Source organism: Rutilus rutilus (genome assembly GCF_951802725.1).
Source record: "Rutilus rutilus genome assembly, chromosome: 25".
NCBI lineage: Eukaryota > Metazoa > Chordata > Actinopteri > Cypriniformes > Leuciscidae > Rutilus > Rutilus rutilus.
This window is the reverse complement of record NC_140229.1, coordinates 12,707,311-12,733,983: the sequence shown is the minus strand read 5'-3', so window position 1 is coordinate 12,733,983 and position 26,673 is coordinate 12,707,311. Positions and strand designations below refer to the sequence as shown.

The 26,673-nt window shown below is 37.4% G+C and overlaps 2 protein-coding genes across 2 annotated transcripts in view; both read left to right on the top strand.

The window, feature by feature from the left end:
* The window catches only part of LOC311284914 (disks large homolog 1-like), a 48,904-nt gene that overhangs the window by 17,278 nt on the left and 4,953 nt on the right, over nt 1–26,673 (top strand). The window contains exons 3-4 of the mRNA XM_084400204.1: nt 7,760–7,917; nt 11,134–11,199. Of these exons, the coding sequence (XP_084256330.1) occupies nt 7,760–7,917; nt 11,134–11,199 (224 nt within the window). The remainder of the gene's footprint in view (nt 1–7,759; nt 7,918–11,133; nt 11,200–26,673) is intronic.
* dlg2 (discs, large homolog 2) overlaps nt 15,662–26,673 on the top strand; it is a 203,592-nt gene continuing 192,580 nt past the window's right edge. The window contains exon 1 of the mRNA XM_084400195.1: nt 15,662–15,778. Coding sequence (XP_084256321.1) covers nt 15,707–15,778 — 72 coding nt within the window. The 5' untranslated portion in view covers nt 15,662–15,706. The remainder of the gene's footprint in view (nt 15,779–26,673) is intronic.

Sequence of the window (26,673 nt, the reverse complement as noted above, 5' to 3'; positions counted from 1 at the left end):
ATGTTTTAAAGGAAAGAAGTGTGCTGTCAAGACTCCATCAGAACAGATTCACAATACACGATTAGCAGACGATAAACCCTTTATTTAACAGCTTTGTCCCAATTAGATTTTTTTATTATAACCATCTGCAAAAATACATTGCTCTTTTTGCCTGAATTCCTAATGTTGATTCCAATATCTAAAGAGCAAAATTGCTGATATAAAGTACATTTAAATATTGTGAAACATTACTACAATTTAAAATTGACATTTTTCTTTAACATATTTAAATATCATTCATTCCTGTGATGGCAAAGCTGAATTTTCAGCAGCCTTTACTTTCTTCAGTGTCACATGATCCTTAGGGATCTTTTTTTCTTATTATCATCAATGATGAAAACAAGTTGTGATGCTTAATATTTTTTGATGAAAACCATAATACAGTTTTTTACCGAATTGTCTGATGAAGTGAACATTCAAAAAAATCAGCAAGTAAAGACATTTATGTTACAAAAGATTTGTTACTTTTGATAAATTTTAAATGCCCCTATTATGCTATTTTAAAAGGTTCCTAATTTTCTATTGGAGGTCTCCTACAATAGGTTTACATGCATCCAAGGTCAAAAACACTTTAATGTTCTCATAACATAGATTGCAAATTACCTAATAGAGTCCTCTCAAAGAGTCAAAAAAACGATTTGTTCAGAGATTCAGTCTCTCTTAACTAGAGGTCTTCTCGGGTCCTAAAATCCGTACCCGACCCGAATCACTTCTTACCCGAACCGGACGTGCATAAATTAATTTAACGGCCCAGTTTGTTGTGATTGGTCTACCACCTTACCATGTCTGGATTTCAGCTCCGGAGCCTTCCTTGGCACTTAATACACAGGGATACGAACAGTAATGATGCCGTTGGTTTCCCCCCCGTATCAATTCCAGCACGAGTCCTCATCCTTTTGAAGTGCATGCAAAGTGGATTCGCTGCACTGGAAACAGCGTCTTCTCGAGGGCGGGTCAAAGTAGACGTCATTTGCGGACAGCCAATGAAGACCATAGGCTGGCATTATGCCATTTTTTTTATGTAGGTATGTAACAGGAAGTTAGACAGGAATTACTGATGACTCGTTTCAGCAGTTCAGAATCTATTATTTTTGTTATTATTAAAACTGCAGTGTTTACATTCACAAACAGCTATCTACACACCACATGAAAGGTTCTAAAAGGTAATAGGGGCAAAGTATATTTCTTTAAAAAAAAAAAAAAATTTGCAGACCCCAAACTTTTTAACGGTAGTGTACAATGTTTGTTTGAGATCTTTAAAATAATTTAGAATAATTTTTTTGAGATTCTTTAAAATACTTTGATCACATGTTCTTGGTGGTTTTGGAGATCTTTGTTCATGCTGATGATCGCAGTGATCAGAACGCGGGGGTTCTGTCCTCAAGGGCTCAGCTCTGTGCCCTGAGTTTAACTGTCCTAAACACTCTCCCAGCTGCCCCGGTCCAGCCTACAGCCAAACACAGACACCACATCATCATCAGTCGCCACCTGCTCGGCTCTTATGCATAAGTAGAAACTGCCACTGTTAGGCTCTCTGAGGTGAAGGGGCATGTTTGAGCGCACTAAACGGCTTTAAAATCCACCGGAGACAAAGCATCTGAAATAATGATCAGCTGTATTCTCTCTGTTTGTGTGTGAGGGTGTAAGGTCATTGTCTGAATTGTAGGGAACAGGAGGCCTGTGCAAGGATTAAGCTGTCTGCTCACATGCTGTTAGATCAGGCATCTGGCATTACACACACACACACACACACACACACACACACTACTTCTCGCTGTTTCACTGATGACATTTTGCGGAACATGTCCGTGGAGAACAGGGGACTTTTACCTCTCTGTAAGTTTATTAGGAACTGCTGCTTTTAAACGTTTTCTTTTTTTTTTGACATGCATGTTATTGATGCAAGTTATTTTAACAGTTTGTTTTAGAATAGTATTCATATTTCTGTATTTTATCAGTTGAGACTTTGCATTCACTGTTTCTCAAATTGTGTCACCCACGTCTCTTTGAGAAGGCGGGATTTGCATAAATGTAAGTCTTTGATGGGCTCGCTTTCAATTTGTGCTTCCACTTTAGAGGCAAAAGTGACTAAATCACATTTCAAGTAATCTTTTTGGTGTTTGCGGCTTTGCACCAACTCAAATGCTTAATAAACAGTGCTATTGATATGTGTTGAACTTAACTCGCTCTGAAACGCTGGGCCAGGCAGGCATCTGTAGGAGGAATAACAAATGAAGTCTTTTTATTAGGTTTTATTTACATGTAAATGCATTCTCTCTTTCTTTAAGATGGAATAGACTGCAAGCTTCTTGTTTGAAAGATGCTTCTTTTGTTAGGTGGAAAATGCCTGTTTTGTGGTACAGCTTTGGCAACGTTATATTGTCTCCTGAGCAGCTTTACATGCATTATCTCATGCAAAGGACTCATGTGGTTCTGAAGTAGAATGAAGTAGGGTTAGCTGATTGAATGTTTTTCCCACTAAAACTGTATTTGTCTGTGAATGGGTAAGCAAAAAATGTATTTTCTGTTTTATTTAAATCATTTTTTTGCAATTCACTTACAGTGCTGTGACAAATGCTTCTTTTTTTAAGTACAAATAATTAATGTGTTCTCTCAATGAATACATCATTAAAACTGCAGGTATAGAAATACAGAAATTAGAAAATGTTATCAGTTTAAAATGTTATATAGTTTGTCACATAGCTGGACACTGTAGTTACTTTTACAAATGTTATGCAAACTACCCACATATTTGTTTTCAATGTAGGTTTGTGTCTCTGCAGGTTTGTAATATTTATTGTCACGTGAAAAAATCTGCTCATGAGATTTTTTTTCCTGTATTTTTTATGTGGGATGCTTTCTATATTTTGACAAAACGTCATCTGGCATTTAATCCACACATTACATATACTGTAGGCACTTCAAACACACAGAATGTTCTTTTCTTTACTCTCCTCTCTCAAAGCAGGAGCTTAGTTCATTCCAAGGCAGGATCTGTAACATTTAGTACAGCATATGGTGGCTGGATTCACGGCAGAGCTGCTGACTTTTACCCACCATGCATTGTGGCTTAATGTAACTGTCGCTTTTAAATCTGTGTTGTCCAGGCTGAACGAGCAGAGCTCTCCAGATGGTCCTTGCGAGTACTTGCACTCTAGTTTAAATATTTGGATATCTCTGACGTCTCTGTTTAGTATCTCTTGAGGCAGGGTGGAAGAGAGTTGACCCACAATAGTAATACAGTTCACAGAACCTCTGACCTCGTTTAGTATCACTTAATAGAATTACTTTTGTCTTCTCAAAAAAATTGGTGTACATAGAAATGGGAGTACAACAGAAATTTAAATACTGTATCTAAATGAAAACAATTATATATGTATTGAGACGCACACAAGTCAGCAATATTCCTGATGATTTATTGGCGTGAAGTTTCGTGCACAATGACAAACAGGAGTGCAACATTCTCGAAAAACAATAAGCAGAGTGGACTGCCATAACATCAATGAAAAACATTACTGCAGTCTTCAACGTGTTTACGATTATAAATGTCAAACAAATTTCGGCTACGTAGGTGATTGTAGACCGTAGCCCGAATCTGAATCTGTATGCATGAGACTGTCTGAATACCGGCAGAATTCACATTTTTGTAGTAAAAAGAGAAACATTATGCAGAAGTATAATTTGTTGTTATGTGTGTTTGTCAGAGCCTGCAGTTGCTGTGTGACGCGTGTTCGCTGCGGGTGTATCGTGACGAGCTGGACGCACTCCGAGAAAAGACCGTTGACATCGATTCCCTATTTTCGTTTTCGAAACTTTTGTTGGTTGGTCCGGTCGATTGTGCAATCGATTTTCGAACGCAAAGTGACAGCCCTAATATATATATATATGTGAGAATTGTATCAAAATATTCATTCATAAATGTAATTTACAGGTATATATACTATTATTATATTGTCACGATCTGTGTTAGTTTCATTTTCATGGACTTTTAGTTTGTATTTCTCAGTTACCTGTTTCCTGTGTTTCCTTTGTTTCTAGTTTCCCGCCAGTCAGTAGTTGTCATGGAGACTCATTCAGTCATCAAACCTGTTTGTTATTTTTTCATCATCACTGTGTATTTAAGTTCCTCTTTGTGCTCCATTCTGTTGTCCGGTATTGTTGTGTTCTACACGCCGTCATGCTGCCTTTCTTCATGTGGATTACTTGAGTTTGTTTTATTTAAAGGTGCATTGTGCAATATTTAGGAGGATCTGTAGACAGAAATGCAATATCATATACATAACTATGTTTTCAGTGGTGTACAAAGACCTTACATAATGAACCTTTATGTTTTTATTACCTTAGAATGAGCCATTTCTATCTACATACTCCGCGGGTCCCCTGACATTGAAAATGCAAAATGGCTTGCGCCGACATGTTTCTCGTGGCCCTAAACAGACAAACTAATACAGAGCGCGTTTCGTCACTATGTTGTTCTTCGTACAATAAGTAACAACAATATTCACAATAACATATTGTTTTACTGAATAATAAAGTAAACATAATTTCTTAATTTATCTTTATAAAGAAACCTCATTGCTTAACTGGCTACTCTGCTGTCTCAGACGATGACTTCTTTTCCTGTCGGCCACCGTAATTTTTGTTGGTTGCAATTTGTAACCTCACCACTAGATGCCGCTAAAAATCACACACTGCACCTTTAAAGGTCCCGTTTTTCCTGTGTTTTTGAAGCTTTGATTGTGTTTACAGTGTGCAATATAACATGTGTTCATGTTTCGCGTGTAAAAAAACACAGTATTTTTCACATAATTTACTTCTCTGTATACCGCTGTTTTCACTGTCCTAAAAACGGGCTGATGACTTGTTCTATGAAGTCCCTCCTTCAGAAATACGTAACGAGTTCTGATTGTGCCAGCGGTTCCTGATTCGACAGCAGCTTAGCGCACGTTGCCCGGAAAGGTCACACCTCTTACCATAATGTGGAGATGCATGCGCTCAGTGTTATTGGTGATTTGACTCGGGGATGAAAATAACAGCGTCTCGACAAACACACTCTACAAACGCAACTTTTCCTCTTCTCCGTGGGAGCGCAACAAGACCACGCCCCCTTTTTTTGTGTATTCCTGTGGGCGGAGGTTATTAGTCAAAAAACTGTTCTACTGACGTCATTAAAGCAGGAAGTAGAGGGATGTAGTCCAAACCGGCCGTTCGCTGTAGGCTTTGAAAGGGGACTTCTGTTAAATAAAATATCTCGCTTGGCATTGAACTTTGAGCTTTATAATTTTACAGGTATTATTTATGCTCTAACAGCAACATTACACACTAACTAAAGTTTGAAAAATGGGATCACGAAGAACAGGACCTTTAATACATCTTTTGTTTGATTAGCCAAAACCTTTTTAGCCATTCAGTCGTATCCGACTCTTGGCGATCCAATGGGCCATCTCTCGACATGCTTTCCGGTCTTCTGCTTCCTTTTTCAGCTGTTTGGTCTGTGTCACTCTTGATGGTGTCGAGCCACTGCGTTTTTTTGATGGCATATCTGTTCATAATTTTTTACCTTTATTTAATTGACAAAAGTACAAAGAAATGGTTGGACAAAGACATGGTCCAATGTTTTTTCACTGATTAACTTAATTGTATTTTGTAAATATAGACAAATTTTGATTTTGATGGCTGCAACACACTCAAAAAAGTTGGGACAGAGCCATGTTTACCACTGTGTTACATCACCTTTCCTTTAATTACACTTTTTGGAATTGGATACTAATGGTTGAAGTTTTGCAAGTGGAATTTTTACCCAATCTCGCCTGATACAAGACAGTCCGTGGTGGTCATCATTGTCTGATTCTCCTTTTCATAATGGGCCATACATTTTAAATAAGAGACAGGCAGGCAGGCAGGCAGTCAAGCACATCCTCTCTACGGTGCAGAGTGTCTACGAAACAACTCTGTTGTAGCACGTGCCGACTGAAGCCTGGCATTGTCTTGCTTCCCAGGAAATATGTCATCTTGATGGCAGTGTATGTCTCTGTATAATCCCAATATATGCCTCCACCTCAATGCTACCTTCACACACATGGAAATCACCCATGCGTGCACTGATGCACCTCCATACCATAACAGATGTTTGCTTTTGCACCTGTCGCTGGTGAAAGTCTGGACGGACCCTTTCGTCTTTGGGACTGAGAACTCAATGTTCACCAATCATGCGTATGTGCGTACGAACGATTTTAAGAACAAATCACGATTCGCCAAAAGTTGCGTATTAAAATGTATTCTAAATTGGTGAAAAAATATAGGAACAACTGAAACCGGTACTTACTCTGTACGGCCTTATAATCGTGTTTAGAAGTTATATTTCATCCTAACACGACTATAATTATATTGAAGTATGTTGCATTAATTGTATTATTACATATATACAATTATATAATAATATTATTTCTCTTATATGTATCTAAAATACATTCCATCATATACAGTTTAAGAGTAAGAAAAGCTGCTTTATAGCTTTAGCTGCGAGGTTTCTGAATAACGCAGATATATGCGTATGTACAGCTGGCTAATGAGAGGTCTGTAATCTGGATCTGTATAAAAGGTGTTTATTGTGAGAACTGGTGAGAATGGCACACTTGGCTTTGCAAGTGCACACGGCTGCTCATTTAGAATACTCCAAATTCACTAACATCAGAACAATGTTAAGAACAAATTCATGTGCGTATGATCGTTGTGAATTAGGCAGAGATTTTTCGTGAGAAGTTCTCCTGTGCGTACAAATACGAAATAATCCAAGCAATTATTAGTGATTGAGACCCAATGCCCGTTTTTCCCCAAAGCAAGCTGAAACGTGGACTCATCTGACTGCAGCACACATTTCCACTGTGTTTTAGACCATCTGAGATGAGCTCGGGCCCAGAGAACTCGGTGGCATCTCTGCATAGAACTGATGTATAACTTTCTCCTTGCGTAACAGAGATTCAAGGTGCATTCCTTGATGCAACTGCAGACTGTGTTAGGTGACAACAGATTTCCAAAGTACTCCCGAGCCCGTGGTCCTATATATAACACAGTAGCATGATGGTTTCTGAGGGCTCAAAGGTCATGCACATTCACATCAAGGTCTCCTGCCTTGCTCTACACAAAGATTTATCTGAATTCCCTGAATCTTTTCACAATATTATATATTGAAAATGGCGAAAGACCTACACAGCCAACCTGTGACAACATTACAATGTTCCCACAGATATGCTGTAAATGTAAAACTTAGTTGTTGCACAGTCATGGCAATTATTGGAAAGCCCTACATATTTTCTCATTGTGATTTGACTTAGCTAAGCTAGCTAGAAATGTGTGTCTAATCTCACTTTTTGACCCAGAAACACAAATTAATCTGTACCATGGCTACACCCCCCTACATCTGTACACCCCCCCCCCCCCCCCCCCCGACTAAATAAGCATGTGTTCGCCTCCTTTCTCTCCCTCTCTCTCTCAACCTTCTTTTCTTCAAACTGTGCTGGATTCATTTAGATGCCAACAAATCAATCTAATAAATTGCCTGTGTTTAATTTGATCTGCTACCAGCTAGAGATTATGTTGGTTTTTAATCCACAAGCCCATTTAGGCAAAGTGGCAAAGCTCAAATAATACAACCGAATTTGAGTAGAGATTAAAAAGACATTTATAGTGTTTCTCTTTCTCTCTCTCTCTCTCTATGTAGATATCCAGGAGTTTTATGAAGTGACCCTGCTGAACTCTCAGAAGAGCTGTGAGCAGAAGTTAGTGGAGGTGAATCACATGGCGAAGCAGTGGGAACACACTGCCACCAGTTCGACATTACCCACCGAGGGTCCGCAGCCAGCTTCCACACCGCCAGAGGTGAGACAAATAAAGAATCATGCACATAGACCTCAACTGGCTTTGCTTCAAACACATGCAGAATAGGTCACAGCTACTGTAGTATTGTTGGAGCTTTGCCATCACAGGAATAAATTACAATTTAAAATATATTAAAATAGAGTTATTTTAAAGTGTAATGTATATTTTCCCAACAAATATGCTATCCATTACTTTGCTCGTCCATGGCAAATTCACACAATACACGCAATATACTGAATTTGTCACGGATTAGTAAAGTAATGGATAGCGCATTTGTTTTTAGAAGCCACGCATTGTGCTGCCCCAGAACACAGGCTATTTTGGCATGAGCTGACAGATGAAAAAATAATTTGATAGTTTATTTTGGATCTTTCTGAAGTCTATAGCTTGTTGTGTAGTCCAGTTGAAGAGAGGACAGTCCTCTTGGGTAAGGTTTTATTTGTCAGCATAGTGTTAGTAGACAAAAACTGCAGTCTCTCATAACTCCAGCTTCTGCTTGTTGTTTTACGCCTGTTTCACACTGGATGCACAAGCAGAGCAGAGGCAATTAGGGCTGCGTGATATCGGAAAAGTCTGACATTGCGATATTTTGTTTTCCTGCAATATATTGCGATATGAAAACAATTTCACTAGATGGCTTGAGTGAATCTGCATAGAAAATAATAAACAAATTACAAGCATAGATAAATACAATAGAACAAAGATACAAATGAAATAAATAGTGCTTTATGTTTTTCAGGTACATATAACAGTATTCAGGTACATAAATTGAATAATCAAATGTATGTTAACACTGCATAGTCTTCACTGTATAAATTAAATATAAATAATCTTTGTTAAAGCTACAAAAGTGATTTTCTCTTTGTATTTTATTGTTTGATTAACATTAATGAGCGGGTATATTAGGCTGCTGTCACTTTAAGACTGAATGCACAGATCCAATATAATGATAGGGCTAACCTGTGGGTTGAAAATGATCATTTTACCACATATGTGTTTTAAAGAAAAAAATAAAAGCTTAATAAGGAACATATTAAAATAAGGAATAATGAACAATCCATGTCATGACCCCTTTAAATTTGTTCTTGGAAGTATTTGAAGAGAAATGTATAAGTTCATATTGAAAACTCTTATTTTTTGTGGATTTTTGCATCTTGACAAATCGAGACATTTTTGAGATCTCTTCTGAAACTGCAGAAGACATATAGGGGATTAAAATTCTGCTTTCCATTTAATCTTGATTCTGCTCTTGGGGAAAATATAGACCTTAAAGAAATCGTATTAATGAATATTCTTGAATATAAAAAAATATTCTCTTGAAATGGCTGGAAAAGCACCCTTTGAGTGTGTTTGGGGCCTTGTCTGTCATGTGCCGTGATGAGGTTGAGTGGAAAGGCTCGTGACAGAATAATGTAAGGCAATAAATGAAGTTGTAGATATGTGAAGAATACAAATGGCTCCAGAGCTGTATGCAGGCTTTGTCTTCTCAGACGCTGGTGAATTCCGCAGCACTGCTTGGGTCTGCTGACGCATCAGCGCTCACAAAAGCATCGAATGTGTCAATCAAACACCTACTGATAAAATGTTACAAGTGTACTAGAGACTTGTGTGATTAATGACTCTAATTTTCTGAGAAAGTGAGATTATAATGGCCTGAATTATTCTGCTCAGCGGATTTCATTTAAAAATGCATAGCAGAAAGATTAAAGCTTGTTGTATTTTCAACTGCATAGTTAAATGCAAAACTTAATTTCAGTTTCAAATATGCATATAATGTTTTCATGTATTGATGGGTGTTTGTATTTATTGTTTTGTATTTTACCAGGTTGATAACTGTGTGTATTAATGTACCAGTGTAAATTTAGACTGCATTTTATGTTGTTGCATACAGCCACTAGGGGGAAGCTGTCTCTGTGTGAAGTGTGTGTCTTGATCCCAGTGTCTCATGGTCTTATAGGACAGAAGGACATCATCTTAACATCAGCAGCATCTTTAAATCTGTAGATATCTTCACTGAGCCTTTAAACTTTAGCATACAAAACTATTTACATACTACATTTAACAATAACGTAAATGCTATTGGCTATGTTAGTCGTCATTGTATGTCTTTTTTTGTTGAGGAAATTAATCCTATATTCAGCAATGATGCATTAAATGTCTTATTTATTTATTTATAAAAAAAAAAAAGACAAAAGATTTCTATTTCTGTTCTTTTAAACTTTGTTCATCAAAGAATCCTGAAAAAAAAATGAATCAGTTTCCACTAAAATATTAAGCAGCACATTTGTTTTCAACACTGATAATAATAATAATAAATACAGTATTTCTTGATATATCAGCATATTCAAATGATTTCTGAAGGATCATGTGACAGTGAAGACTGGAGTAATTATGCTGAAAATTCAGCTTTGCCATCACAACATTAAATTACTTAATTTTAAAATATATTAAACATAGAAAACAGTTATTTTTAAATTGTAATAATATTTCACAATGTTAACGTTTTTGTAAAGTTTTTTCCACAATGTTCTGTATTTTGATCAAATAAATGTAACCTTGGTGAGCATGAGACTTTTTTCAAAAACATTAAAAAAAATTATTATATTTAAATGTTTTATTATTTCTCGTTTTAAAACAACTTTCTTCAAATATGGACATTCTGAGTGTCCGTCTTTAGTGTAGTGTTTAGATGAAAGGATTTTGAAATGAATTTAAATTAGAAATGCTCACAGTTAATCATTTATTTGGCTCGCATACATATGTGAGTGTGTGAGTGTCTGTTATTGCACTATGTTATATAAGGGTTGTGTTTGTGAATTTCAGACTGGTGCGTCTGGCCTTCTCTCTTTCTTCAGCCTGCCTTATACATTATACATTATTTGTTGACATAATTCCAAGCAGAATTTTAACTTAAAAATAAAATGCCCTTTAAATAAATGTATAATGTATAAAAGGAATATATCCCTTGAAATCCTGCTGCTTGTCTGAATATCCTCCATGCTCTTGAATATCAAGAGCTATGAATATCAACGTTCACTTGCTTGTGTGAGAATGTTTGAATATCAATATTGAAGTGAATGTGAATAAGATCAATATCAAATGTTACATTAATGCTCCAAAAACATTACTCGTATGGTTAAAGTGAAATACTTCTGGAGTCGACCAGACATTAGAGATGTTGATGACCTCTGAAAGTGTGTGTGTTTTTGTCCCCAGCTGAGAGGGAAGAGCTGCATGGAGCTGACAGTGGAGGAGCCTGCTGTAGGAACCACCAATACAGAGGTGAGAAACAGTCTTCCCACATTCTGTTCAATTTTCTGACAGATGCAGATACTCATGTGGCAGTTTTTACACCAGCTACACATGAGTTATGCAGGCAGAGAGGTTTTTCCCTTCGAATGGTTTATATCCACTTGGAGGGACGCCATAGACTGTTGATAAGTGCTTTATTGATTAAAAACAGTGAGAGGTTTTGAGATGAGTTTTTCATAGGACTGCGGTCCGTTAACATGCGGTGACATTTTCTGAGTACTTGAGTGTTTATCACTTTACAGTACATACTTATTGTTTGCACTACTGGATCTAAAACAAAAGAAAATAATTATGAGAACCAGTGTTATTTATATGCTATTGTAGTATTTATTAAGATGTTGAATCAGCTTTTTAGTATTATTTATATACTATTTTAGTATTTATTAATATTTTTAATTAGCTTTTATTTTTATATCGTCAGTTTTTGTTTTAAATTTAGCTTTATTTTATTTTTATAAATTATTTTTGTTATTTATTTATTTTAATTTTATTTCAGTTAGTTGCCAATGCAACATGTAATATTTTTTTCTATTTTTATTTAAGTTTAATGGAATAGTTATATTTTATTCCAGCTTTCTATTAGTTAATGAAAACATTTTATTCTAAGTTTTGGTTAACAATAACAACACTGATGAAAACAGTAGTCTTCAGTTATAATTGGAAATGTGCCATATTACAAAACTTAAAAGCACTATAAATTAAATTTATATTGTCTTTATCTGCAACCCTTAACATACATTTGACTGTCTATTTCTTCTATAAAGTCCATGAGTTTTTTATTTTATTTTTAAGAAACAAAATAAGAGAAAGCTTATTGCAGTATTTAACCGCAGTATTAAAGTTATCTGTGGTTGGTGATAGCAATATTAATAAGTGACTTGTTCTCTTTTAGAGAAAGCTTTCTTAATTATCTTTACACTAATTGGCAAGGGAACTCCTTGCACCAACGGGACTTGAAATATGTCAGAGAACAAAGTGTCACTTAATTTAAACCACATTTAAACATCATAATATAGACATTTTTCTGGCATTTTTTGCAATCTCAGATTTAAACATTTTCATTGAAAATTGGCTTAAAAAATTAACATGATTATACACTGATGAGCCAGAGCATTTTGACCAGTCACAGGTAAAGTGAATATCGTTGATCTCTTTAACAAGCGCCAAATTGTAATGGCAAGGCAACTGGGTCAGAGTATCTCTGAAATGGCAAGGCTTGTGGGTTGCAGTGGTGAGAATTTACCAACATTGGTCCGAGGAGGGACAAACCGGCGACAGGGTGTTGGACGCCCAAGGCTCATCGATGAGTGAGGGCAAAAAAGCCTGTCCCTTCTGGTCCGAGCCAACAGAAGGTCTATTGTGGCACAAGTCACACAAACTTTTAATGATGGTTATGGGAGGAATGTCACAACATGCAGTGCGTCACATTCTGCTGCATAGCCGCAGACCAATCAGAGTGCCTATGATGTCCCCTGTCCACTAAAGAAGCGCCTATAATGGGATTCAGCATCAGAACTGGACCTTGGAGCAGTGGAAGATGGTCATTTTTTGTCCCAAAATGTGTTTTGTGCATCCTGGAAAGTCAGCTTTGGAAAAGGGATTTAAAATCAGTCTGGCGGCATTTGTCTGCATGCCATATAATATTAGAGGGTGGCTTGTATCGAAAATTGAACTGTGTGTGTGTGTGTGTGTGTGTGTGTGTGTGTGTGTGTGTGTGTGTGTGTGTGTGTGTGTGTGTGTGTGTGTGTGTGTGTGGAGCCAGATTCTGCCTTTTCACTAGTACAGCTCCCATCTCGGAGGCGTGTTGATCTCCAGTAATTGCCACCACTGTCTAACTCAACCAGCTTAGATGCTCTCAGAATTTACACAGCAGTGAGAAACACTTATGCATACAAGAACACAGGCTTATATTCTAAATCCCATTTCTAAACCATTTCAGCACATACTGCATAGGGCGACACGTCACGTTATTGCTCTCACCTTGTGTTTATTTAAATTAGCGTCCACCAGTTGTGCATGTGCTGCAGTTTTGTCGTCTAATGCTTTAAATGCTTGCAGAGTGAATTCTGATTTGCTGTCAATGATTATTTTTTTTTTATCAGCTGGAATTTTTTTTTTTTTTGAAAGTGATTCCCAATTCCCATTGTTTCTCTGTGCTGTTATCATTATAGTTGTGGTGTGGGCTCTGCATTTCTTTTATATTTACTACAATTTTAGAACTATATCTTTGATATGTGTTATTAGTGACCCACATATACTCAAGTCCAAATCAAGGACTCTGAGGTTGAGACATCTGTGGCTTTTGTTTTTGAAAAGAGGGCAGAGCCAATTATAGGCAAGCACAAAGACAAGCCCAAATATACTGTGGCTGGAATAATACAGAAAGAATAGAACTGTGGAAGTCCAGACTTCAGGGTGGAGGTTGAAATGAGAGCTTTTGCTTTTTCTGAATGAATCTGTGCCGACTCCCTCTTTTGTTACTCAAGTGGGACATCTGAGCATCTTGAGGTCACTTGCAACACCTCGCTCATAGATTCATACACACAGAGCCCTTGCGGCTCTACCAGATGTCTCGTCTGCACACATGAGAGAGCAGGACTGCCCGCAGGTGTCCCGTCTGTAAGCGTTTACAACGGCCCTGTGCCTTAGGTGCTCACACAGTCACACGGACAGTACACATACCTTTGTTGTTGAGTCGGACTGTAATAGAGTCATCCATAGAAAATGAGCTTACACCGAAATAGGGAGGGAGTTGCGGACACAATGCCTCATGCCAAAATAAATTCTAAATCTTGCTTACACGAGAGGTTTTTTTTTGTGTGTGTGTGTGTATCATTGTCCTGAATAAAATAGCATGTAGCGCAGATTAGATGTTTGTCCACTTGACCCGGGCATTGGTGATTTGAGGGTAAACAGGGCTGGAATGGTTGGTTTAAACTCTTAGTCATAGTTCCAAAGAAAAATAAACAGTATGTTATGGGATTTAGCATAGGACAGAGGATTCTATCCACATTCATGACCAAAGTGTCCACTTGTATGTGCATTATAATTAATGTTAGGAAAACAATTTGAGAGGTGATACATAAACGCAACATACATTTTGCTTTTCAGACTGAATTAAGTTGTATTAATATGTGCACCGCAATAATTTCCTTAAGCAGTATTGTTTTTCCAGTAAAGATATTGAAACACACGTCTTAGCTCAGTAGTTTGTGTGCGTATTTAAGCCCTGTGTTTCATCAGGTCATTTGTCTGTTCAGTTGTTCTGTTCATGTTTAGTCTGAGTAGCCTGAGTAGAGTTTATTTCTAATAAATCAACTATTGCTGCAAATAGGTCCAGCTCTTTATTTTAATTGTAAGTGTGTGGCAAATAAAAGTTTAAAGATTATTTTTATTTTTTTAATAATCGTCTTGTGTTCACGTGCATTTATTTAATCAACAAATACAGTAAAACAGTAATATTTTGAAATATTATTACAATTTAAAATAACCACTTTCTATTTCAATATAATTAAAAACGTAATTTATTCCTGTGACGCAAAGCTGAATTTTCAGCATCATTACTCCAGTCTTCAGTGTCACATGATCCTTCAGAAATCATTCTAATATGCTGATTTGGTGCTCAATAAACATTTGTTACCAATGTTGAAAACTGATATAATAAACTAGTAACTAGTATAATAACTGTATTTTATAGGAAACTGTGATTCAGATTTTAAGGCTTCTATGTTTAAAATTTATTTGAAAGAGAAATCTTTGTAACAAATGTTTTTACTGTCACTTTTAATCAAATTTATTTGTGCTAGCTAGCTGAATAAAAAATATATAAAAAAATAAATAAAAAAAATAAAATAACTTTTTTGAACAGTAGTGTTGTCATACTAAAAACACACCAAATTATTATTATTTTTTTTATGTGGTACATTTGCTGCAAACAGTTTGAAAGTATGAAAATTTGAGCCTACAACTGCTGCAGACTATTTTTTTATTTTTCCATTAAGGTCTAGCTTTTCTTGTCCCACACCTGAACCGGTTTGTCTTACAGCAACAAACTGATGGCATTGTTTCTAATGTTTTAGAGTCCTATACTAGCCCATTAGTAACTTACTTATTTAAAATTTTGTGAATATGAGGAGCCTCTCTTCTGGAAACACGGTTAGCATTGTTAGCAAAGTGGACAGTGCTTCGAGTTCATGTAAGGAGAACACAAAACAAAACTTGGCACTGTGACAGAAACTCGCTCGCCAAGTTCATGTTTGAGCTTCTGTCTCAAAGTCCTGCCGACCTCGTTTCTTAATTATTCCCCTTTGTCTGTGTGAAAGTGTTGTGGAGAGGAAGTTTAAGTACTCAGTCTATAATGTGATCGCTCAAAGCGGCTTTGAGGCCCATCTGCTGAAGGGCTTAGTGTGTGTGTGTGTATTTGTGTGCGAGTCGTAGACGTAGTGTGTGCAGCAGCCATTGAGATGTCAGATGCAGAATGAAAGCCGTGATCAGGTTGCAGTTTTGCGAGGAGCTGGAACTGGAGGAGCGGACAGTGTATCCACAGCAGGTAAGACTGACAGAACGATAAGAAAGATAGTAGGCCTGGGTACTAATACAGCTTAATAGAGATGGGGGAAGGGATGCAGGCAGCTGGTCAGCATATTGTTCTTGGTCATTCAAGAACTGCCGCTCCTTGCCAGGCAATCCGGTGGTCATCAGCCGGAAAGCCATGTGGAATTTCAAGTGCTTGAAGATGCTTCGTAGATTAACTTTATGCATTTGTACAGATATGCTATGCTGTGTGTTGCTAAGTTTTTCCCATTGAACACCAATATCTTTTTTTTTTTTTTACATAGCCATTTTTCATACAACAACAGTTAAATTAGAATTTATTTTATTAAGAGAAACACCTTGATGTACAATCTTGTTTTTAAGGGAGTCCCAACATATTCTAAATGATTCATTTACGATTTTTGAGATCATTTTCGATGTAGCAGCTAAGTAAGATCATCACATTTCAAAGGCTCCGATTTAATTAAATAAATATATTTCAGAGAAGAATGCATGCACTCTTTATTTACACATGGACAGCTCATTGGTGTTTTCAGTGTCTACGCAGTATATTCCGCCCCACATGAACTCCATCACTGCACCTGCTCTGAGTTTGGGTCGCTTAGCACACATTTGGGAACACCATGCATCACTCATGCACCACTCATTTCACCAGATTTGTTATGAAAAGCATTTTATAAACCTGTATCCCAGATTTAAACTTAAATATTATAAATAATAGTTCAGTGGTTTAAATATTTGATATGTTTAAATATGTCATTTTGATTATCAAAGATGAGTTTTAAGGGATAAAATTATTGACTGCAGGGGGACTTTTAAGTAATTTTATTCATTTTGATTCACGGTGAAGTACATATTATCCCAAATCTCTCATTAACCCCTTAGTTGAGCAAATTTTGATGCAAAAACATTCTTCACCGATAGTTGTGCTAGACTCCTTCAAGTCTGAAATCCCCCCAGCTATGGTTACATTTCTTTCTCAAGACGACTTCTCTTTTATTTATTTGTTAACGACACAAACATCTCATGTTGTTATTTTATAACTGCAGTAGGCAGCTCTCCCCTCCTGCCTGTTTATTCATTTAAATTACTGGGGAAGGTCTTGATATAAAGAACAGATGTTGTGTGATGCATCTGGCCTGATGTCTGAAACGTTGCTGCAGATTCCTATCTGTGACTCTTGTCTCTTTGTCTTGTATCTCACAATAATTTGCTAGCACTGTGCACTTAAAAGTCAGGTTATTTGAGCTCACCAGTGGTTCAGTGGTTTTCCTAGACAGATTGATGTTGTCAAGATCAGCGTGAACTGCTTACTCAATCCCCTCTCTTAAAGAAATGTATTCTTACACTTCATTCCTCCCCACGACTGGCTTAAAAACGACTTAGTTCTGCTTCAGATAATCAAAGGAGGAAAAATTAACTCTCAGGCCACAAACAGTGACTATAACAGCAATTTTCCCAATCGTAGTGCAGATTCTCCAGGCTAGAGTGGTAAATCTTCAGCGTCTGTGTGTGTTGTCACACGCATGGGTGTGCGCTTGTGCGGCGAGCTCCAGAGGAGGAGGGATGCTCTGTGATCTCAGCAGTCTGAGCCCCAGCCATGCTGCTGAGCAGTGGATAGCGCTAACAAGCGCCGGGCTGTAGGACTACGGCAAGACCATGCCTGCACACAGAGAGGACTCGCGCCTCTGTCAGCGTTAGCTCCAGCCGTGCCTTTCCTTCCTCTTTCTTTCAATCTCTCTCTGTCCTCTCTCATCTCTCTCTATTTGTTAATGTGGTGCTGATGAAGGGGAAACTGGCTTGAGCTGTTTGGCTCAGAATGGATTGTCTGTGTATTGTCACAACTAAGGTAAGGAGAGTGAGAGAAGATGGGAATGAGTGTTAAAGGGAAGAAGCTTTTTTTTTTTTTTTTACGTGTCGGCTGTTGAGAATCCAAAAGGGGGTTATTTGTGTCGTATTGCTTTGCTGTTTCTTTTAAAAGGGACTTTTTCACATCTTTTTGGAACAGAATGCTCATTGGTTTAGGTGTTGTGTTACAGTGTCGCTTCAGTGCTGCATTGTATCAGGCTTAATCCCTTGTTGCCGCTCTGTTGAGCCATCAAGGCGTAAACTTGTCGGAAACTTGCATCCACAGATAACCAGCCTCTCCATGGGCAACGGGGCTTTTAGCTCCTCACCACCGCTGGAGCCAGACACATTGCTGGTGGAATACATTATTGATGGTCAGTCCATCAACAAACAGTCCAATGCTTTATCGGATTTTCCCGCCTTCAGTGGTGCAGGTATCCGGATGGGAAGCCTTTTGAGTGGCATTGAAGGATTGAGACAGACATTGAGAGTGCCAGTCTGCTAGCAGTACTTGAACTAATGGTGTTTATTTCACTAGATCCAAGCTGCTCTGTTTACATGCTTCTAAATATACAGTACGAGTGATTTGATCTTCGCATCTCTGTTCAGTTTAATGTTCTATTTTGGCTTGTCAGTGAAGGAGGGCTTGTACCTAATGTGTAGACAGCTACCTCTCTCATTCACAATCAGTGTTGCAGATGCAATTCACCACCCTGTGAACTGAAATATTATTAATGTTTGTATTTGCGTGCTTTGTTGAATCAATGTTGAAAATGCCATTGTGATGGTAATGTGGGCAGCTTGGCTCTGTGCGGTGAATTCCAAATGCAGCCCTACTACACCTGAATGGCAAGCACCTTAATGCTGATTTTTAAATGGTCAGGTGGTTTCATGGTCTTTTATAAAACCCCTGAAGACAGCTGATTAATATTAGGCATCTTAATTTCTCCATACTTCTAAAGTAATATAGAGGTACCATGGTGCAGTGATTGTAATGATTAGTCATTTTAATTCAATAATGAAATTAATACTCTTCAGTAATGGTGTAAATGTTGTTCTTTTAAACATTCTTTTCATCAAAGAATCCTAAAAAAGTGTATTATCGTTTTCATTAAAAAAATATATATTAAGCACCTGGTTTCAATATTGATAATAATAAGAAATCTCTTTTTCTTGAACACTAAATCATCATATTAGAATGATTTCTGAAGGATCATCTGACACTGAAGACTGGAGTAATGATGCTGAAATTTCAGCTTTGCCATCACATTTATAAATTACATTTTCAAATATATACAATTATTATTATTATTTTAATTGTAATAATATTTCACATTAATATTGTTTTTGCTGCATTTTTTTATCAAATAAATGCAGCCTTGGCAAGCATTTTCTTTCAAATGATCAAATTCTAATATTTGAACAGTGAACGCCTCTTGAAAGAAGGACTATCATGGTACATGACTAAAAAACATATAATTATTTTAGTGCTTTGTTAATATAAACTACACCATTTTTTTTTTTTTTAAGTAATTTCTGTTTTTAATTTTGTTATAGAATATAATTTTGTTCAGTAACAGAAGCAGAGTTTGTTTCCACTCAGTAGTAGCCGACTGTAGATATTAAGAGTGAACTCACCTGATTCACAGAAAGCATTCATCATTTGAACAGTTTAGATGCAATCAGTGCTTTGATGTAAAAGAATCCAGTCCCAGCAGAGTTGCTTGCTTACTCAGATTTTTGCTTTCAATTCCTCAGTCACCCACTGGAATTATTTTAAGCTTTCTTGAGTTGGACTTTGTGAATCATCGTTCATGCCTTAAGAAAGAGAAGTATTTTCTGTGCTCTGAGTGGCTAGCTCAAGTTTTTATTAGAAATAGGCATCGACTTCGGTTTGAATGTGTACCGTGTGTATTACATAATGTAGTGATTCCCATGGACCAGGACAAGCTTGTTATAAATATTAATTTTAATTATTAAAATCATATACATATAGGTGTCTTTGCTTTTCTGGTTTTCTTAAGGCATTTAGTCTTTACTGTCTTTACTGTACATTGAAAATAGCTGTTATTGCTATTAAACCAAGTCATTTTTACTGCTGACCCCAGTTGTGCGAGAAGCATAGAGACTGCAACTGCTCAAGAAAACAGTCAGACTCGTTTAGGAAGCACTGTGTTTTGCGGTTAAAGGAGCACAATCCTGGTTTGGAGCAATTTAGCAGTGTAATGATTCTGTTGACAGAGATCTGGCTCATCTGTGGCACCCTGGGAAGCATGGCTCAGGACTCATAGGGTGAACTCCTACGTCTGGAAGAAAAGGTGAAATACAAGTGGGAACATTAGATGGAAAAAACAGACACTTCTCTGGACTGACACTTTTCTCTTTGCTCTGTTTCTGCTGGCTGATGCAAAGACTTAAAGTTGGCCCAGTTTTATTTGTTTATAGTTATTTTGCAACGAGATATATAAATATGAGTCTATATTGGATTAAACACTAAACACTGTTGAGGATTGAGGCTAGAGATATACCAATCGACCAGCTAGGCACCGGAATCGGACGATTTTCCTCATGAATGGCCCTGAACGGTAACCATCCGGTCAGTCTCGCGTCTTACCGATCCGTTTTGTTGCTAGCGGCACATGGAATAATGTCAGGTGTGTCGCTCTCTTCCCTCCGGCAGCGAAGTGACACACACCCGCCTCTTCTCACTCACTCGCCTCATTCGCTCTGGTCAAATAGTGCTTGTATTGCACATAATTCCCACAGGTTTCGTGCTCACACCAAAAGTGCGCACACTACTGATCTATATAAGTGGAGCGCACAAGCCAACTCTCAGTCTCAAGCAGCGTGTGACTCAGATTTGAGCAAGTACCAAAATGAGTGGCTTACTGCACTTAAGCGGATAAAACCACAAAATTACGTCAAAATGCCCGTCTTGGCGAGTATTCATGTTAATCAAAGAACAAGACAAAGAAAATCACTCCCTGCTCTTGTCTGAATAACTTTTGGAACTAATTGTAAGCATTAATCTGTATTTAATTTTTACAATGAAGACTATTCAGTGTCATTTTACATTTGATTACTTTCATTTCTGTAGTATTTTTTACCTGAATATTAGGGCTGTGTATTGGCAAGAATCTGGCGATACGATACGTATCACGATACATGGGTCACGATTCAATATATTGCAATATATTTCGATACTGTGCATAAGGCGATATATTGGGATTTTTTTAAAGTAGGACTATAATTTTAGAAAAAATAATATTTAAAAAAAGACATGATGTGCATAAAAGTCAAAGAAGTTTACTTTAGGTTAACAATTCAGTTCACAGAAAATCAGACTGCCAGTTTGGTATTGTGGTTCACAGGTTCTTAGTGAGCAAATTTTTATATTTCTCAAGTAGGCCATAATAAAAGAAAATACATAGCCCCTGTCACAATACAAAACAACAACGTGAACTGGACGAAAATGAATGAAAGTGAACAAAATGAATGTGCCATATAGGCCTATTGAAATCAAGTTTTTATGTGATAAAAGATTTTAAAACAACTGGACCGCGAATGAGGCAAATTAACGTCTGCCGCGCTAAACGCCTCATTCGCGCCACAGGACCTCCAGACGCGCGTAAACGCATCTTTGCATTAACTTAACATTGAAATCACTCGCGCCAGACACTCTATTCGCGTTTGGTGTGAACGCAGCTTCACGGTGCGCGTCCACTACAGCGGCAAAACTACGCTCGGTGCCGCGGCGCTGGCAACGCTGTAACGTCTCCGCTTTGGGGTGTGTCTGTTACGAGTGTGTTTGTTTTTAATTTCAACACATGGACAGTATAATCATCATGCACGCGATTACATTTAGAAATAGACAAGCTTTGTTTCCAAATGCACCAAGCAAAGATCCTTTCAATTTTATAAACCCAGCCAATATAATAACAATAAACACATCCAAAATAAAATCTTTAACATATATAAACAACTGCAAAGCGTCTAATTTGTAAACAAAATGATTTATGCACTAAATCCATCATAAACTGCCGACCGCGTTTTTCGCTTGAACTGCCCAACCTTTTGACGCTCTCAGTCGCTCTCAACGCTTTCTCCGGTCCGCTGTCAATCCCAAAATGCACTGCTGAGCGTGAAGCTCGACTTCCATGGAATGAATTGAAAACGCTTGCTCCGCTCGTTCCGTGCCAGTGGACACGCACCGTTCGGCGAGCCTTTTAAACAACATAAACGTGAACCACCGTCTTACCATGAATATTTTTGGACGTAAAAAAAAAAAAAAAAAAAAAAAAAAATCGATATTGCGTTTTTGAAAATCGATACAGTATTGCAAAATAAAATATCGCGATACTCATGTGTATCGATTTTTTCTTACACCCCTACTGAATATACTGTATACCCACCTGAAAAGCCGTGTTTATTTCATATCTCTCTTTATTCTATTGCATTTATTTGTGGTGTAGTTTGAAATTTGTCTTTTTATTTGTTTGTTTTTTATGAAAATAAAATTTTACTTTTAAGAAAAGTAGATTTTTGTTAATATATGCTTTCAATTATAGGTCTTTGAAAGAAAAAAATCGAATCGGCAAAAATCGGTATCGGCAGGTTACACTTAAAAAAAATCGTAATCACCCCAAAAAATCACAATAGGTACATATCTAATTGAGGCATACATATGAGTTAACAAAAACCAAATTCTAAATACTGTGCATAAACACTGAAACAAAGATGTATATCAGTGGCAGTATATTAATTTCTCTTCTTATTATGTATGCTATTGGGTTAATCTTTTTTTTTTTTATCTTGTAATTCCTCTTTTTTACATTATTTTCATAACAATTGAGTGCTTTTGCACACTCACATTAATATGATACAATGATGTCAATGATGAAAATCATCCTGGGGTGCGTTTCCCGAAAGCATCGTTAGCCAACTATGGTCGCAAGTTCCGTCGTTATCAGCATAGTTCAACGATTTGGTGTTTCCCGAAACCATCGTTCCAACGAATGTTCGCAAACAGCATCGCAAACTTGTGTGGTTGGAACGACAGCTCTTGAGCTGTGGTTAGAAGCATAGTTTCTAGTTTACATGAGATGTAGACTGAATAAATCCTTATCTTTAGCAAAATAAGCAAGCTGACATTCAGTACAACCCGTTATTTATTTAGAATACATACGAATGTAATTTATGTCTTTTAGTTTGTCAAGAGATTTAAAGCACCGTTTTTGAAGACTGCGCATGTGCGAACGTGCTCTACTATGTAAGAACGAGCCAAATATTGAGTCTGGTAATAAAGCAAAATAACTGAGAAAAATTTGAAATGGTCTTCAGATGCCATGTCTGTAACTTATATGACAAAATCTAGCGTTAATTCGATCTCAAACAGATTAATTAAAATAAGTTATTAGTCCACCACGTGCGAGACGTCATAAACCAACGTGGTTGAACGATACTTTGCGACATACGGTTTCGGGAAACAGTCGTGACTAGCTAGTTGATTTCTCCAACGATGCATCGTAATATGGTAGTTAAGCAGCGAGCTATATAGTTGTACGGGAAACGCACCCCTGTACTCTGCCCTACAAAGGCAAAAGACCTTAAGTCGCTAGAGTGTGGAACTGAGAAAAATGACTTTAAAGATTTTTATTTGTCCCGTCAAAATAATTATAGGTAGGACACTGGAAATCTGGCAAATAGTTGTTTTAGTAATGGAAATTATATACATAAAAAAAAATTAGCTCAAACTTGACTTTTGACCACTATTTTAAAGTTACTGTACTCTGCCTTTGTATTGTCAGCAAAAAGTGAGAAGTCATGCCAAGGCAAAAGGCAGTAACTTCCACATTATCAATATTTAGTTGCTGATCACCATTAACAAAATCATTATAGTAACACCTGTATAAAATCTAGTCACCATGGCATTTATTTTGTATGATTTACAATTATTTATAGCCATCTACTTATTGCTATCCTGTGCTTTGGTTGCATTCTGATGGCATTATTAATACATTTGACATGACAAAATACCTCCATAGATATATTAGTCCAGCATTGGCTCGACCGCGTTTAGGGCGGGGCTGAACTCGCCGGCGAAGTTTTGGCACTCTGCCAGCTAGATGCATGAGTGTTTCAACCAGGTCCTGTACCCGAACTGAGTGAGGCGGGGCTTTAATTCTTGGTTGTATTCATCTGATACGGCAATGCGTAACGTTTTTCTGTCAACTCTGCATAATCCTTCGCGATCGTTATCGCACGTTTGTCGACGGCGGGTTCAGACCATACTAAATGTTCTGACCGCAGTTGTGCAGGAGAAAGCTCTGTGGACATTAGAAGTTAGAGGGACTGATGGCAGCTGTACAAAGTACACAGGCTACACCGTAATTTTAACATTAAAACAAAGGCAGATAACAGTACAATCTGGTAGGTAGCATTATTTGATAGAACACCGGCACAGTAACTTCATATTGACGCGCGTTAAACAAAGGCAGAGCACCGTAACTCAATTTCGAGCGTTCCAAAACAAAGCCAAAGAGCCGTAACTGATGTTGCGGTGCTCTGCCTTTGTTTCTCATGGGCTTTTGGAAGTTACTGTTAAGACAATTCATTATTTTCTCGAAAAAACAACGGAATTGATTTAAGATACTTATCCACATGATAAAGGAGGTCTTGAATGTGCCAAAAATATAAATAACTAATTTTCGACCAAAAACGAAGTTACGGTCTTTTGCCTTTGCACGGCAGTTATGGACACAAATATAAATACTACATCAATAAATGATATAATATATAGTATATACTGATAATTAAGAGAAATGTGGTTTATTAAATCATGCCACAATTTTGAATCTTTTTTTTGTTTGTTTTGGATTTTGTTGTTAATTAGAAAAATGTAAATTTCAAAGTTTTCTTGAAATACAACCCATTTGTTAAATTATGGGGAGGACAGGTTGGAAAAGGATCGGGAAATGTTGCAAGCAAAATTCGAACTTGTTACCCATTTGAGTGTTACAGCAAGGTGTTTTAGAAGAAACACTGTTTTACCTTTATTAGTATGGCTGTTCAGATTTAGTGATATTAAAATGCAGTTTCAGATAGTGATAAACTTGTCATTGTATCATCAAGAAAGAGAGAGTCGTAGAGAGAACAAGATCTTGAGGGAACATCCTCCCTCACAAGAGCCAATTATATTGTACAAGCTAAGAGTCATTATGCTGTGCTTCATCACAGGAAGTCTTTCCTCCAACAATGTCGTTGTTGTTGTTTTTTGGCACCCTGGCTGTAAATATTTCGTGTGAGTTCTTTCTATTTTAAGTCATGGTGAAGTGTACATGTGCATCCAACGCCCTCCACCCACTTCCTCTACTTCAAATGCACGCAACAATATATCTGAATCTGTCTCTCTCTCTCTCTTTGACTGCCTCCACTCTCTTCTTGGTGGTTAATGTTACGTAATAGTTTGCAGGATGCACTCAGTAGGTTATGGCTGAGAGAATATCAACCCACACACGCTGTGTGATGCTGGGAGTTTGTGTGTGTTAGTCCCCCATCGCAGCTGTTTTTAGTGGCGTGGACAAAGGTGATATAATAACGATCTCTGCCTCCACTGGAGGTTTTTTTTTTTCACCCTCCTCTCCTCCGCTGGACAGTGTGGGATAGGGTTCATCTGCGTAGGAAAAACTCTTTAGCTTTAGAGTTGAATATGTCTGCAATTCTATTTTTCATTCATTCAGGCGGAGGTGTAAAATTTGCAATGGACATTGCCCACATGCTTTGAAGAGTTTTAACACTTTATGGTTTATATTGTCTCTTACTTGGGGTGTTGCTGATCCTGAATAGTTAGTGTCACGTAGCCAGACCTTCAGACTGATGGTAGAAGGTCTGGAATCCATAGCAGCTTTCATTGGCCAACAACGGCCCAAGAGGACATGGTTGACATGTAAAACAATCAATCATTCGGCTTTGTTTCCAGGTGGACCGTTAAAGAACGCAACACACACGTTTCCCCGGAACTCTTGAAGAGTTTCCCATTTTGTGTGCCTTATGCATCAGACGTCAGCCAACTGTCCGTGGATGTGACATCTGAGACTGAGACTACAGAATAGTTGCAAATTAAAAACTGGGAAAGTTGGGAACCTTAACGAACAAATTTAAACAAAACCTGGATTGATTTTCATGATGTTTGTTTCTATTTACGGAATTGCGTTTTGGCTTTTGCTAATACTGGCTTATCCTCATGTTGCTTAGACCTCCTTCTAGACTGACTTACTTTGGTTTGGAGCAGAAGGTTAAGGGTACAACACGTGATATCGTTCTGTTTAATATAAGCACTTGCTGCAGTTATGTTGTAATACACTTTAAATGCTCGAGCTCATGGTGGCTTCTGATTGGTTGTCAATGTCTTTATCGTTCATTAGCTAGAAAAAAGTCGTTCTGAAAGTGATTTCAACGATATTGTTTCTCTGTTCTCTGTGTTATTGTTATAGTTGTGGTGTGGACTCTGCTATTCTTTTATATTTAGAACGATTTTTAAATCTATATATTTTAGAGATGCACCGATTGATCGGCTGGTGACCGGAATTGGCCGATTTTCACATGACCGGCCATGACCGGCGACCGGCCGGTAAGTCTGACATATGCCGATTTTATGCCGGTCAAATGCACTCGGTCAAATGCAACTATGATGCATGATTAACCTTTTGAACGGTACGGTCTCATATATGGGATTTTTATTTCGGACGAATTCAGCGCTGTCATATATCACAACTAAGCAGTGTTTTCAACCTCATAATGTTTATTTTAGGTTTCAGATATTTAAATACACATAAGCACGAGTAAAACAATACATTTGGAGTTTGTAAAATACACACTGATGTCTGTGGAAGCAGCATCCATTCAAATATGATTTGCAGACGTGTTATTCATATCAGACAAACATAGTGGAAGTAACTATAAAGTTTACTCTATTCTTCTCAGTTCACCGGCCACTTTCTTGCATTTATTTCGGGAGAAACTGATGAATTCACGTGCTGTAAA